Source organism: Capra hircus, chromosome 19, assembly GCF_001704415.2.
Source record: "Capra hircus breed San Clemente chromosome 19, ASM170441v1, whole genome shotgun sequence".
NCBI classification, from domain to species: Eukaryota; Metazoa; Chordata; class Mammalia; order Artiodactyla; family Bovidae; genus Capra; species Capra hircus.
Genome location: NC_030826.1, coordinates 14,685,900 through 14,701,985, shown reverse-complemented (window position 1 = coordinate 14,701,985; position 16,086 = coordinate 14,685,900). Strand labels below are relative to the sequence as shown.

The 16,086-nt window shown below is 52.5% G+C and overlaps 1 protein-coding gene across 3 annotated transcripts in view; it reads right to left on the bottom strand.

Annotated features, from left to right (window-relative positions):
* Positions 1 to 16,086, bottom strand: part of RFFL (ring finger and FYVE like domain containing E3 ubiquitin protein ligase) — a 74,194-nt gene that overhangs the window by 9,901 nt on the left and 48,207 nt on the right. For 2 of the 3 annotated variants that reach the window (XM_018064231.1, XM_018064232.1), the window contains exons 2-3: positions 10,670 to 10,857; positions 1,657 to 2,049 (exon numbers count right to left, since the gene is read on the bottom strand). In XM_018064231.1, coding sequence (XP_017919720.1) covers positions 1,657 to 2,049; positions 10,670 to 10,849 — 573 coding nt within the window. In that variant the 5' untranslated portion in view covers positions 10,850 to 10,857. The remainder of the gene's footprint in view (positions 1 to 1,656; positions 2,050 to 10,669; positions 10,858 to 16,086) is intronic. The other variant, XM_018064233.1, reaches the window with a different exon arrangement.

Here is a 16,086-nt window from a genome sequence, read left to right as displayed (position 1 = left end):
CCCTTCCCTCTCCCCACCATGGGCACCTAGTCTGCAGAGCTGGCCCTCTGCCCACGTCCTGTCGGTCCTAACCTTACAGGGTCCCCTCGGGCTACCCACAGTTTCCAGCTACTTCCCATCCTCTGTCCAGCGCCCCTCCCACTGGAGGCGGGGCACCACTTCCGCCGTCCCCACCCCAGGCCTCTGGCTGAAGCCTCCTGCCTTGCCAGTGCTGGGTCCTCCCCCGCTCCCTGCCGAGTGTGTGGCTGTTTGCTTCCTATAACTTGACACAAGTCTTGCTGTCTGACACCCTATCCTTTCCTCTTTCACCCCCCTCAACCCTCTCCTCTGGAGAAGGCAATGGCACCCCACTCCAGTACCCTTACTGGGAAAATCCCATGGACAGAGGAGCCTGGTAGGCTGCAGTCCATGGGGTCGCCAAGAGTCGGACATGACTGAGCAACTTCACTTTCACTTTTCACTTTCATACATTGGAGAAGGAAATGGCAGCCCACTCCAGTGTTCTTGCTTGGAGAATCCCAGGGACGGGGGAGCCTGGTGGGCTGCCGTCTATGGGGTCGCACAGAGTCGGACACGACTGAAGTGACTTAGCAGTAGCAGTAGTAGCAACCCTCTCCTCAGTGATAATAACAATATCGTTTAGTCACTAAGTTGTGTCTGACTCTCTGCAACCCTATGGACTGTAGCCCACCAGGCTCCTCTATCCATGGAATTCTCCAGGAAAGAATACTGGAGTGGGTTGCCATTTCTTTCTCCAGGGGATCTTCCTGACGCAGGGACAGAACCCAAGTCTCCTGTATCGGTGGGTGTATTATTTACCGCTGAGTCACCTGGGAAGCCTGAGGTCCACTGGCATCACTCTAATGCAGCAGCTGGTTTCCACATCTACCTTCCCCCTCAGAGGGGCTTTCTCAGCGTAGAAGCAACATAATCCTCAATTCTGTGCTTTCTGAGCCCGGTTCATAACGCAGTCCCTGTGCTGCCCGGAGCCTTCCGTCCCCAGGCCCTGCTGGGATGCAGATAAGGCCGCCTACTGTTCAACAGCCCTGCAAGCACACCCCAGCCCAGCCAGCGCGGGCAGGAGCGGCCGGCCCCGCACCTCAGTCACAGTGTTTCCCTCCGCTGCCTTGCCTCCACATCCTCTTTTTGGCCTCACCAAGCGGCACGCAGAATTTCCCCAACCAGGGATCAAACCTGTGCCCCTTGCACTGGAAGCTCGGAGTCATAACCGCTGGACCACCAGGGAAGTCCTACGTGGTCCTTTTTCTCCCTGGTGCCTTGTGACGATCACTGAGGGACTGAGGTCCCCGTCGGCCCAAGAAGGCCATGGGGCGAGAAAGCAGGAGGGTAATTTGATCAGAACCAAATGTGAAGACCTAACAGTGAATTTTCTCAAAATGTTTCTAGAACAACCAATTTTTTTTTTTTTCAACCAATTTTTTAAAACTAACTGGGATAGGAACCTATCACAAAGAAACAGAAAAACACAATAACCCAGGACCGTGCATCCGTTTCTCTAAGAAAAGCCCAACATGAGTCTGAAGTCCAGAAAACTCCAGACAGGCGTCCCGTCACCTGTGCAGCCCCTCTCCCGCAGCGTGGGGGGAGAGGAACCGGAGCCCACCCTGGAGAGAGGGGAGGCCGCACTGGCCGTACCTGCTGCCGGCCTTGCGCCTGGCCGGGGGGCGCGGATGGGAGGCCGGGTGAGGTAGGTGGCACGGCGCTGGTGTGGGGCCGGGCGAGGAAGGCCTGCTGCTCGGGGAAGTCGGGGCCCAAGGGGGGCACCTGAGTCCTGCCCTCCTGGGAGATGACGGGCTGCTGGCCGAGCACCAGGGACACCAGCTCCTCCTTCTCCCGGCACATGTCGGTAGAAATGTCGTGGAGGCTGAGATAGTCCCTCAGGTCCTTCACCTTCATCTTCATGAGCTCCTCCCGCCGGAAGGCCGTGGCGCGGAAGCGCTGGCAGAGAAGGCAGAGGCGGGGCCCAGCGCCCACCTGGCTCGAACAGTTCGTGCAGAAGTTCTTCTTACAGTCCAAGCAGGTCTGCTGCTTAAGAGCGAGAGACAAAGGAAACCATGTCAGGCCGTGAGGACAAGACAGAGCATGACAAGGGCTGGGCACGACCGCCCCTGTGACTTGCCCTTTCACCGAGCTCCTCCTCTACCCAGGGGTCGGGCCGCCGGGCAGAGTTTAGGATCAAAGCCCCCGGAGACAGCAGGGCCCCCGAGGGTCTCCGGCCGCCACAGGCAGGGCGCCGTGGGCAGGATTCCACTGGAGGCTCACGCCACTCATGCTTCTCACCAGCAGAGAAACAGAGGCTGCTAACTGACAGTGACAGCTTCAGGGTAAGAAAAGCCCTGCCTTTACGAAGTCTCCCTCCCGTCTCTTGTGGTGTCACCTTGGGGCTGTAACTGAGCCTCTCTGGCCCTCAGTTTCCTCATCTGTAACGTAGGGGGTGATGAAAGCAACTACTTCATAGGACTGTTGTAAAGTTAAGAGATAATGCACTCAGCATATCGGACACATGAGTCTTCCATAAGTGTTCAGTGTTTTAATTATTATTTCTAGGAAATACAAGCCAATGATGAGAGTCAAGATTCAAATCAGTATCGTGGAGCAACCCTCCTTCAATAATTGTATTTTGTTCTATACTTCTCAATACTGTACAATTATAATCTTTGATAATTACTACTCCAAAAATATATATATTATTAAATGACTGAGGGGCTACTATGTGCCAGAGCTGGACTTGGCTTATCATTCAGGTCTGAAAGCAACCCTGAAAGCAGGTGTTTTCCTGCCTCCCTGCTTCCGGGACAGAGCGTCCGCGGCCTGGAGAGAGGAAGGCGCGTCCTGAAGGGTGGGCAGGGAGCAGCGGGTCTGAGGTCCACACCTGAGGGGGTCTGGGTTTGGTGCTCACACTCGTACTCTTTCCACCAAGCCATGGGACTGACTCAGCCCCACGCCAGCCCCCAGCCGTGCTGAGCCAAGGGCCTGGCTCTCCCTCTCGGAACTCCCGGCCCAGGGCCCCGTCTGCAGGCACTGGGGCCCAGGCCCCTGCCCTACCCCAGGAAGGCCGGCTCCAAGTGCTGGGAGCGCGGGGCTGCCTGAGAGCAAACCCAAGACAAATACTTAGTGACAGGAGGCCCTCCAGACACGAAGGGGGAGCTCTCGTCTGTGGAAGTACAGGGTGTCTCGGGCAGCTGACGAGAGGGCCGGGCAGGCGAGCTGGCATCGCCTGGCTGCAGCTGCTCCCAGGATCGCGGACAACACAGGGCACGAGGGCGTTCTCAGCCCCCAGGAGGCAGCTCCTGGCCCCTCGGCCCGGAGGCTGAGTGAGCGCAGGGTCATCCGATGAGCCCTACAGCCACGAGTGGGCCACACACCACCACAGGGGTGAGCCCTGGGCCCCCAGCGCTGGTCCTGGAGGGGCACTCACTAACCCTTTAGAGAAATTAACAACTTTTCATCCCAGGGTGACCAGCATTAACCTAAATCTTTCTGCCCCCTCTTTTCTAAGTATAGAAAGCTGTTCAAGCAACAAGAATGCCCAGGAGACTCACATTCCCAGAGTCGAAATCACAGGCCCTCTGGTGCGGCGCTGAAGGAGAAGTCTGCAGAGTGGAGGGGGTTATATTTAGACTTTTCTAAGTGTCATTCAAGCAGTAAAGTGAAGCGAACAAAGGCTGTGACTGCTGACACTTGGAGGGACACATGTCAAGCTCCCTCACTCTCCACACAGTGCTAACCACACAATACAAAGTTCACACGGCTGCACGTGCTTTAGAACAGTTCTGGGACCAGTCGCCACTCAGATGGAAAGGAGATGTTTTGGGGTATTTGGTCACATCTAAAGCTTTTCTAGTGGATGATGAGATGTGTTTAGGATGACACAGTGAAATTACAAGGCTTCCATGTCATAAAGCTGTAGGTCCTGACATGGAACACTGCTTATACTGGTACAGTTTGATAAGACTTCAGTTCAGTTCAGTCACTCAGTCGTGTTCGACTCTTTGCGACCCCATGAATCGCAGCACGCTTGACACAACTGAACAGCCCCGAGTTGCTCCATCAGCCAGATCTAAACAACAGTCTTCTACGGTGTACAGCGTACTGGATACCAGATCAGAAAGCAAAGACAGCAACCCACCCAGCTTCTCCAACCCCTCAGGGGCTCTGAAGTCCTGGCATCTGAAACACACCCAACAGGAAGCAGTAAGCCAGTGCTCACTTGAGGCTAAAACCCCAGTTTGAAGAGTCAGGAGAGAACAAAGGAGAAGGGAAAAGCAGCTGTCCACAAACGCTGGCAGAACAAGTAAAGGAAACACTCAAACATAAATTCCAGCAAATGGCACACACTGAGTAGTGAGGTGGCGAGAAAGACGACCTAGGGGAGCCCGGGTGCCCGCAGAGACGCCCGGAGCATGGGGGCCACAGGGGTGCCGGCGTGTGGCTCCCCCTGACAACCCACCCTTCCTCTGCCACCCCCACCCCAGCCCTGCTCCCTGGCACAGGCCAGGCCCACGTTCTCAGCCCTCTTCCTGCCGTCCTCCGAGAGGCAGCCCCTCCTGGGAGAGAAAGAGCAGCAGGGACACGCTAGGATTAAGTCCTGGCTGGCTGCGTCCCCACTGGGGGAACTTGTGCAAAACAGACAACTTCCTAGAGTCTCAGATGCTCACCTGCAAAGCCAGGTTCTCAGGACTTCCCTGGTGGCTCAGTGGCCAAGAATCTGCCTGCCAATGCAGGAGACACAGGTTCGATCCCTGGTCCAGGGAGCTCCCATATGCCGCAGAACCACTAAGCCCATGTGCCTACACTAAGCCTGCTCTCTAGAGCCTCAGGGCCTAGAGCCCGTGGTCCACAGGAGGAGCGGCCGCCATGAGGGGCCATGCACCGCAACTAGGGAAGAGCCCTCACAGCAGCGAAGACCCAGCACAGCCCCGAATAGTAAACAAGCAACTAAAGTGAAAGTCGGGTGCCCAGCCTGCCTCGAAGGGCTGCTCAGGTACCACAGGAGCTGATGCACAGTGACCCTCAGCACGCGGTAGGCACCCCACACAGTAACACAGCCACCTCTAGTTCCCTTCCCCTTGGGCCAAGACCGAGGAGCCACGCCCTCTTTCTACTCTGAGACTTGATTATCCCTCCATGTCTACAAACACAACCTCCCTGCCAGGCCACCCTATCCTCCCCTTCCTCCAGTTGGTCAACTAAAGAGGCTGGGCACCAAACCCCCTCCAAAACCATCAGGGCTGCTGCTAAACCACATGCAGGATATGTCGCTTCCGGCCAGTCCTGTCCTGCAGTTTCCGAGACTGGAAGCTCTAGGAGGCCAGGGCTCCGTATTTTTCACGGCCTCGCTTATAAAGTCCTTAGTGCTAGCTGGGCTTTGTACCAGTGAGCATTCAGCAAATACTGACCACAATGAAGAAAGGAAAAAGAGACAAGAGGATCCATGTCATCATTTCAATTCAACCACTTCAAGAAAAGACATTTTGAAAGCTTGCAGCCGTTAAATGCCAAACCCTTGAGATAAGATGCCGATCCACTTAAGCATGAAATTACAAGTGCAAAACTCTCATAGGAGAAAACATCCTTAACATTCACAGAATTCACTGTGAATTACACAAAATTAATTCGTCCCCTTGTGGCAAGAAAATATTGTACCAATAACCATCTTTTACCTTCCAACTGGAACTTCCTTTCCCCCTACAGAAGCTCTTCTTGGGACTTGCCTGTTGGTCCAGGGGTTGAGAATCTGCCTGCCAATGCAGGAGACACGAGTTCGATCCTTGCTCCAGGAAGATTCCACATGCAGTGAAGCATCTACTGAGCCCACGTGCTGCCAACTACTGAGGCCGCACTCCAGAGTCTGTGCTCTGCAACAAGAGGAGCCCAAGCAACGCAACCAGAGTAGGTAGCCCCCACTCGCCACAACTAAAGAAAGCCCAATCGCAGCTGCAAAGACCAGTACAACTAAAAATAAGCAACTACTTTTTTTAAAAAAACTTCTTCTTGGTACAGAAGCTTTCCTCCCACCTCCTCACACAGCTGCGCCTTTGCCCTCCTCTTCCTGTCAGCCTTCGAGCTCCCTACTGTGGAGGGATGACTCTCTTCATCTTTACCTTTCCACCCCAGGCAACACCTAACACACCGTAGATACTGAATAATCTATTTTTCACTAAATAAGGGAAAAATTACTTTATTTTTCAATTTTGGCCACGCCAGGCAGCTTGCAGGATCTTAGTTCACCGACTTGGGCTCAAACCCACACCCCCTGCAGTGGAAGCGCAAAGTCTTAACCGCTGAGCCACCAGAGAAGTCCCTGGAGTTCCTTAGTTTACTCAGTGTCATGCCTTATTTTAGTCAGACTGATACCCCGCCTTCTTCAGTTCGACCTTCTCCTCCTCCATTTCATCCGTCTTTGTCAGTGGCGTGCCCTTGTATCTTAGTAGCTAAAGTGCCTTTGTGTCTGAGTCTCTTCTTTTTCATCTGTAAAATGGGTTGACAACCACTCCTTCACAGGGTTCTGGCACAAAGAGCTGATCACCAGATAGAAGCTGCCTGGATCGGTCTCGGCCTCCCCCAGACCAGGCTCTAGGAACTTCCCGCTGGTATGCAAGAGCTGCCTTAGCGCCTCTCCTACGGCTCCAGCAAACCTCCCTCCTCATGAAGCCATGTCCGCTCCCTGAAACAGGGTCAGCCAGGTCGCTGCTTTGTTCAGAACCCTTCAGTGCCTCCTTGTGGCCTGGTGGCTACAGGCTCCTTACTGCAGAAGCCCTGGTCCTTTACTACCGAGGCCAACTTTGCTGCCCTCACTCCCCAGTCCCCTGCACCCTGGAACAGGCCACGCACTCTTCCCAGGTCCAGCCTGCATCTGCTCCACCTCTGGTGCTTTCACCTCGGCCACTGCTTTGCTAATCAACAAGCCTTCCTTCGTGGCTAGAATGATCCAATTACCAACAGTGCCTGGTGCCCTAATACTTAACTTATACAACTGACTCTCGTTAGTTCTTTGTAAATGGGGGCCTCCTTAACCAGACAGTAAGCTCCCCAGGGGAACGCCCTATGTCTTGGCCCTCTCTCCACAAAAGCGTGACCTCTAGCAGCTAGCACGCTGCTGGGACAGAACCGGGCCTTCAGTGAAACTCTTCAGCGTGGAAATGCCAGCCGTAGAGTGAAAGCAGACACTCTCTGATCTACTTCCTCTTTTGCAAATTCTTCTCAACAGTCCAGTCATTCATTCATTTATTCATTCATTCATTTGAAAAACTGTATTGCCCACCTACCATATCAGTCTAGATAGACACTGGGAAAAACTTGTGGACAAAACCGGCAGAATCCCTTACTCTGTGTATCATCTGAGAAGACAGGCAGTCCACAAACACATGTATGCTGGGTGGTGAAAACCGCTATGAAGAAAATAAAGCACCTTCCCACCCCCACCCAACCATCCCTCTTTCTTCTGGGGCCGGTCCCCTCATCCATCCACTTTCTCTCTTCTGGCTGACCAACGTCAAAAACGTGCTAGATCTCCTGATTCTCCCAAGTTTGTTTGTTTGTTTTTTTAATTGGAGGATAATTACTTTACAATATTGTGACTGTTTTTACCGTACCTCAGTATGAATCGGCCATAGGTATACATTTGTCTCTCTATCCTGTACCCCACCCTTCCACACCCCAACCCTCCAGGTTGTCACAGAGCACCAGCTTTGGCCGCCCTGAGTCACGCGTCAAACTCCCAATGGTGACCTGTTTTACATATGGTAATGTATGTTTCAATGCTATTCTCTCAGATAAGCTCCCAAGTTATCACCACTTATCTGTGCTTTCTCTCCATTTCCACTCCAGAGTATAACTGACCTTAAAAAAAAGCTGCAAATTCACGCTGCTGCTTTTTTTTTTGGTCTGTGTTGTATGGCTTGCAGGATCTTAGTTCCCCAACCAGGGAGTGAATGAACAGAGAAAGTGCAGAGTCCTAACCGCTGCACCACCAGGGAATTTCCCATGCTGCTTCATTCAGACAAGGGTTTTCCATAGTCCTTTCCTGCCAGTTACTTTGCCACTTCTGCTGGTCGTTCCTAGCACTGCTCACAACGTAGCGATGAAAACAGCACAAGCTCTGGCCATCTAACAGACTTCTGATGTGCTGAACGAGTCCTTGAAATGACCGCTTTAGATAAGGAGGACAATTTCTCCTTCTGTTAAATGGGAAGACACAACAGTAGCATAACGTCACGGGGTGGTGTAAGGATGCAGGGACACCACGCATCTGAAATGCCTAGCTTGGTGCCAGGCACGTGAACAGGACCCCACGGCCCTCCTTCCATCACCTCCGATGCTCAGTCCACCCACAGTCTCCACCCCCAGCAGCACTGAGACCGCATGGCCCCGAGTTCCCCCTGCTCTCCACCTCAGTCTCCGTTTTCGGACTGAACCCCTCAGTCCACGTGTACGAGGAGGGGCGCCCCTGCCCACGGAGCCACAGCCACCTGGCTTTGGCAGCCTCTCCCGCCGAGTTCTCAGTGACCGGGGTAGCCACGCAAATGGCAACAGAGCCTGGCTGTGTGCTCCCTTCCCTGCATGGCAGTGAGGCACAGGCAAAATACGACCAACGAGGCAAGCTGCCCAACCTCCACCGTCTTACAGGTACAGAGGGGTGGCTGGCCAGCACTGCGAGCTGCACAAAGTCTGACACGCTGTCTTCGGTGGGAGGACTTGAGAGTCAGAGACATATGTTTGCATCCTGGCTCTGCCTTTTAATAACCACACAGTTGTGGGGCGCTACCTAAGCAGAGGGGAAAGAATGAGTATTTTCATGTCTAGGAAGCTATTTGTCAGGAACTTGACAGACACAGTTTCCTTTTACTGTTAAACTTTAAGCCTTAGTTTCTCATACGTAAAGTGGGAGGTCAGGGCCCCTGAAACCTACATCAGAGAACGTCCCTGGGGGTCCAATGGTTAAGACTCTGCGCTTCCAATGCAGCAAGTGCAGATTCAATCCTCAGGGGGGGAATTAATATCCCAAATGCCATGTGGCACGGCAAAAAGAAACCCGAAACAAAAAATCTACATCATAGAGGTACTGCGAGGATTAAGCGAAACCAAAACTCTACAAATCACTTAAAATAGTCCCTGGCCCACAGCAAATGGTTTGGAAAGTATTTTTTCTTCTCAAATTTCCCATTATCGTCACTGGAACATCACATTCTGGGCTGCACACTTCTCATTCTGTAGAGTTCTTTCCCAGGTCAGGGCTCACCTTCTGCCCCCCGGTACGCTTGCCCAGACAGAGGGGAAGCCCACACTCACGCACACCATTGGCCTGGCCAGCAATTTCACTTCCTGCCCCTACTCTGGAAACCGCAATCATGCATTTTAAATAACATGGCTACAGTAAATAAATAAGCTCCAGTCTTCACCTTGTCAGGGTCCTGGTGTATCTGAGATGTCCCTGCACTGCCTTCAATTAAAAGAACAAGTTCATCTAGAGTCAGGCTTTTTACGACGGCAGCTAATGAAGAAAACAGCAAGTGCCTGCTGCACCCCAAGCATCGCGCCGGGCCCCCTGAACAGCTTAGCTCACTTTATTCCCAGGACACTGAGATGTGATTTACATACAACTTATGATATCCCCACTTCACAGTTGGAAATGAATCTCAAGAGGTGAAGTCATACAGCTAGGAAGTGGCCGAGCTGCTATCTGAATTCAGATCTGCTGCTGCTGCTGCTGCTGCTGCTAAGTCACTTTAGTCTTGTCCAACTCTTCGCAACCCCATGGACTGCAGCCTACCAGGCTCCTTCGTCCATGGGATTTTCCAGGCAAGCGTACTGGAGTGGAGTACCATCGCCTTCTCCGGAATTCAGATCAGCTGTGTCCAAATCTCTGCCGAGATGCTTTGCTTTTGCTTGGTTAGTATTTTGGGGGGCGTTTAGCCATACCTTACTCTTGCCTGGAAAATCCCATGGACGGAGGAGACTGGTAGGCTGCAGTCCATGGGGTCGCTAAGAGTCGGACACGACTTCACTTTGACTTTTCACTTTCATGCACTGGAGAAGGAAATGGCAACCCACTCCAGTATTCTTGCCTAGAGAATTCCAGGGATGGTGGAGCCTGGTGGGCTGCCGTCTTTGGTGTTGCACAGTCGGACACAACTGAAGCGACTTAGCAGCAGCAGCCATACCTTGCAGCATGTTGGATCTTAGTTCCAACTCTTTGCAAGTTTCAACTTAGCTCCAACTCATTTTGGATCTTAGTGCTGACTCTTTGCAACCCCAAGGACTATACAGTCCATGGAATACTCCAGGCCAGAATACTGGGGTGGGCAGCCATTCACTTCTCCAGGAGATCTTCACAACCCAGGGATCGAACTCAGGTCTCCCACATTGCAGGCGGATTCTTTACCAGCTAAGCCACCAGCCAGGGAAGCCCTTAGTGCCCCAACCAGGCATCAAACCCATGCCCCCTGCACTGGAAGCACACAGTCTTCACCGCTGGACCTCTAGGGAAGTCCTCTGCTTAGTTAGTTCTAATACTCGTGTGGAAGGACGGGTCAGGTCTGGGTTGCCAGCTCTGCACCGCCAAAGGAAGGGCAGGCATCAAGGAGGGGAGTCCTGCCCGAGGACCCATGGCTACAGTGGCTGAGCAGGCCCAGAAGTCAACACTCACCTTCCTGGCCATGCTTGCAAAGTGGGCCCCACAGGCCTTGCAGCTTGGTTCTGAGCCCGTGGGAGAAGGGAAGGAGCTGTACCCAGGGTTGGAATAGGCCTGTGTCCTGGCTCCCTGGGGCGGTGGGGCCTCCTCAGGCTGTCCATCCAGGCAAAACCAGTTGCAGCAGGCTGCCCACATGATAAGATCTGATATGAGGAAGAGAAGGGAGAAAGGTCAGAATTAAAAACACACCTCGACTGGGTTCCCACCCCCAAGGGCACAGGTGAAGGGCCATATAGGTCTACACCTGCCACCAGAGGCAAGGTGAGGACAGGCTTTCAGGGGCCACATCAGCACCTCCCCTCGGCTACCCTTCCAGTAAAGGCACACACAGACAGCTGACCCGCCAGGACAGGCCAGCTCAAGCGGCCGAGCCAACCTGCTACCTTTGAAAGGGTGCTGATGTCTCTTTGGGTTTCATCTGAGATCTTTACTTCAAATAACATCTTTTGTCTTAGCGATTACACGTGGCCTGACAGCTCTGTCATTCAAGAACATAACCTTGCCCCTAGAGCTCAGACAGAAAGAACTCTATCCTGCATTTCCACACTCAGACTGACATGAGGCGGAGGGATCAGTATTTCCTTTACTTAGATGAGGCAACCCAGGCTCAGAGGGATCAGCGTCATACCTAATTACAGAGAACTGAGATTCGGAAAGCCCAGCTCTTCTGACCCCCCACCTAACACTCTCTCCCCTGTATTACGGTGCTCCCTGGTTTCCACGCCCACCAGCCAGCAGAACTCGCTGACAGCTCTTACATGTGTGCCTCCAACTCGACATCAGCTGCCACCACGGTATCTGTAATACTTATGCTTTTTTCTACGCCTAGGCCATCCATTCTTTGAGGGCAGGGACCACTTATTCACATCAGTCCTGGGCACAAAGCAGACACTCCACAGTTATCGGCTTCCTTGCTGAATCAGTGCCTCTGCAGACTTCATAAGAACTTTTGGGTTATTATTCCCATTCTAAGTATCAAATACAGGAATTAGGGGCAAGAGGGTTGATGCTTTTTTTGAGATCACCGAACAAAGAGGATCCACTCTGTCAAATGTCAGAATAAACTAAATATTACGAGGGGTTCCACTAAAATGCCAACTGCTGCTGTGATAAAGTAAGATGGGCTGTTCTCAGTAGACCGAGGCAGCCAGGGTGACCTTGTAGGCCTGAACTCTCCGCTCAAGGGGATAATGAATGAAACATGTAGCGTATTCATAATCAGCTCACACAAAAGAAGGGTACTTTCAGCTCTGCCTCCTTACTCACTGAAAGTGCCTTTGTTAGACTGGAGTTCAAAGACCATAGTGAGCTGGAAGGAACTAAGAAGCCACTGGTTCCACCTTAGATATTTTTTAAGAGGAAAAGAGGAAGGCTGAGGACAGTGAAGAGCTTCCTGGTTCACGCAGATATGACCTTCGACCTCATGATTACTCCAGAGTCTTTCCAGCTTCCTAACACTGCCTCCAACACATGCATTCATTTCTGCAGGCATGTCCCATTAGCACCTGTCTCGGCTGCCTGCCTGTGACCCCGAGAGCAGGGTCTATGGCAGTCATGCAGTACCTGGCAGATGGGCGGCTCAACCAGGACTCCTGATGAGTGAACTGCAGTATTTAAAGCTTCACTAGCCACACATGCACTCTGTCTCCTGCACATCAAAAACATGTCCCTCTGGCTCACTGTGACTCGTCTCAAGACTCTCAGTTCCCAGAAAACAGGGACCTAACCTGCCTTATGAATTCACATGGTATAATGCAGCCAAGAGCATTTAAATAAGCGAGCTATTAGTTGGCAAGAGACTGGAGGCAACAGCAGAGTATTAGCCCTTTGAAAGAGGAAGTTTGTAACTCTTCAAAAAAAAAAACAAAACAAAAACAACTCACCTGTTGGGCTTCCCTGATGGCCCAGGGGTAAAGTCCCCCAGCCAATGCAGGAGAAACAGATTCAGTCCTGATCCAGGAAGATCCCACATGCCTCAGGGCAACTAAGCCTGCGCCACACAACCACTGAGCCTGCGCTCTCGAGCTCGGGAGCTGCAGCTACTGCAACCTGCACACCCTAGAGCCCGGGGTCCACAGGAGGCCCGCGCAGAGAGAAGCCCACACGTAGCAGCTGACAGCAGCCCGCGTTCGCCACAACTGCAGAAGAGCCCGCTCAGCAGTGAAGACCCAGCACAGCCAAAAATAAACACATAGCATTACTTCTTCAAAAAATATAAGAAAAAGACCTGAAAAAAATCCCCAAAAAAGATGTCGATGGAAACATCTGAAACAGTGTGGAATAATACAAAGATCATAAAACCTGGAACCAGAAGACCTGGGCTACTACCTACTGCCAACGAGTCACAGCCTTTCTGGGCTTCACTTTTCTCGGCTGGACATTCTTCAGTCTGTAACGCGCTGAATGAACCTCAGTGACCGCCACTAGCATTGCAATCATGCTTTCACTGCAATCTCTCTGGGACGGCGCAGGTAAAAAGTAAGCCTAGAGGGACTTCTCTGGCCGTATGGCGGCTAAGACTCCACATTCCCAACTCAGGGGGGCCCAGGTTCGATCCCCGGTCTGGGAACTAGATCCCCCATGCCGCAATGAAGACCCAGGATCCTATGTCACAACTAAGACCCGGCACAGCCAAGTAAATAATTTTTTTTAAGTTAAACCCTGTGATTTCACCACAATTAACATTTGGCTTTCCAGGCTTGTCCCAAATGTGGACAGATTTCTGACAGTCAGCAGGATGTGTCAATTAACAGAATGAGGTAGGGGGAGGGGAGTAGCAGAACAGCCTGGAGACAAGGCTGTGGGTAGTTCACTAAACTTGTCAGGACCTCCGCTCATTTGTGCCTGCAGCCTTTAGAGGGGCCAGTGCTTTGCTGTGGTAGGCGAGTGTGATCGAGCGCCTGCCCTCATGGAGCTCATGTCTAATACGGGAATTAGAAATGTAAAACCAAACACTGAAATTTCAGGGTGCTTTAACAGAGGTCTACGTAGTGCAAGGGGGTGTGTGCATGCTCAGTCACTTCAGCAGTGTCTAACCCCATGGACTATAGCCCATCAGGTTCCTCTGTCCATGGGGTTCTCCAGGCAAAAATACTCAAGTGAGTTGCCATGCCCTCCTCCAGGGGATCTTCCCAACCCAGCAATCAAACCCACATCTCCTGTATCTCCTGCAGTGCAGGCGGATTCTTCACCCACTGAGCACCTGGAAAGCTGGGGGGTGGGGGAGTGAGGGGGGTGGGGGAGTGAGGGGAGCAGGGAAAGGGTGACAAAGATGAGAACAATGATCAGCTCCTTCCTCCGGGGTGGAGGAGTGACCAGGGAAGACAGACCTTATTGAGACAAGCTGGGACATGAGACCCTTTGTCGCAATGCCTGTGCCAGGATAAACATCTCCTCGAACCACAAAGTACAAAGGAAACTGTAAGGGATTAAAAATAACCTTGTGCATGTGTTGGGGCAAATTATGGGCAACAAGACACAAAAAGACCAAAGACACAACTGCCACTGCTGAAGAGCTGGGAGCAAACGCAGGGCACTGAGCCTGCCCTCTGCACACAATGCCACCCAACAGGCGGGCAACCACCCAGGCCACCCCTCCAGCCCAGGAGCCACCCTTCCCTACTCGCACCCATTGAAGGAAGAGTTCTACATGCCCCTCAGCAAGCAGGCAAGGTAACCTGCTGCTTGGTCTCACTGCCCCCTGCTGCAGCAGGGGCCCTAATAAAGCCTTGCTTGGATTTCTTGACTGGTCTCTGATCAATTTCTATTAAGGAGACCAAGAACCCTGCTCAGTAACACTATTATGGGCCAGAAAGTCAAGAGCAAAAAGACTTGAAAAAAAAAAAACACAAACCCAACAGCATGGACCAGGACATCAAAGAAACTACAAAATGCTTGGTTGGGTCAAAGGTAAGGGTAGGGATGGATGAGAGTACAGCAAGTAAACAAGCAGCCACTCAAAACCTATTCCAGGCCCTCCCTGGTGGCCCAGTGGTTAAGAAACTGCCTGCCAATGCAAGGGATGCAGGTTCAACCCCTGAACCTATTCCAGGCCTTCCCTGGTGGCCCAGTGGTTAAGAAACTGCCTGCCAATGCAAGGGATGCAGGTTCAACCCCTGAACCTATTCCAGGCCCTCCCTGGTGGCCCAGTGGTTAAGAAACTGCCTGCCAATGCAAGGGATGCAGGTTCAACCCCTGGTCAGGGACGATCCCACCTGCCGCAGAGCAACTGGGCCCATGTGCCACAACTACTGCGCTTGCGCTCTAGAATCCGCAAGCGCTAACTACGGAAACCTGCCTGCCTAGAGCCCCTGCTCTGCAACGAGAAGCCCGCGCGCAACGCAACTAGAGAGTAGCCCCCGATCTCTGCAACTAGAGAAAGTCCACGTGCAGCAGTAAAGACCCACAGCAGCCAAAAAAAAAAAAAAAACCACCCACAAAACTTTGTATTCCTTGGTAAGGAGGCTGGAATTTATCCTATAGGTAGCGGGACACCATTAAAGGTTGAGGCTACAGCCGCTACAGCAGTAAGCAGTGTGGAGGACCAGTCTGTGAGGGGGCGGGTGGGAAGCAAGATATGAGGATACAGGCCGAAGAGAAAGGGACAGAGATCTGCGACAGGCTTAGCAGGATGTGGCCAAGAACCGAAGGGCTGGGCGGGGGGGCGGAGTTGCGGGGGGAAGAGACCAGCTCTCTGAGTGACACAGCGGGAGCGAGTAGAACCCTTGATTGAGCGACAGCCCTCAGGAGGAGCACATCTGCGGGAGGAGGGGCAGGTTAAGACTCTGAGTTGAGTTTTAGTACCTGTGGGTGCCTGCGGATGTACACGCAGCACCGCGTCCGCTGAAGATACAGGCTTGGGGATCCTCGCCTACTGTAAAGTACCGAAAGCCAGAGAGGGGCAGGAAGATGGTTAGACCGTCTGGGGCAGAAGAGAGGACGGCCTGGGGGAGCTCTTAGGAACATGTGATCTAATGCGCAAGCACCGGAGAACCAACCGGCGCAAAGGAAGGAACCATTCTCAGAGGTGAGAGAACTGGAAGACTGTCTGGAATTTCAAAAAGAAATGTTCGACGCTGGCAAATGACCCAGAGAGTAGAGTGCGCAGAGGAACATGATGGACCTAATTTTAGGAAACTGAGTGTGCTCCATGCCCCAGCTGTTTAGGAAGATAGAAGCTGATGGATAACCATAGGTTGGGAAGCAAGTGAGAAGTGAGGATTTGCCAGATTCCAAGGATAAATTATTCTCTCTCGAAACTTTTGACAGTGAAGGGAAGAGAGAAGGCAGCAGGTCTCAATATAAGAGAAAGGCCGACATATTCAGAGACCACAGAGGAAACCCCACAAAGACTCAAAGCTGATAGAGGAAGG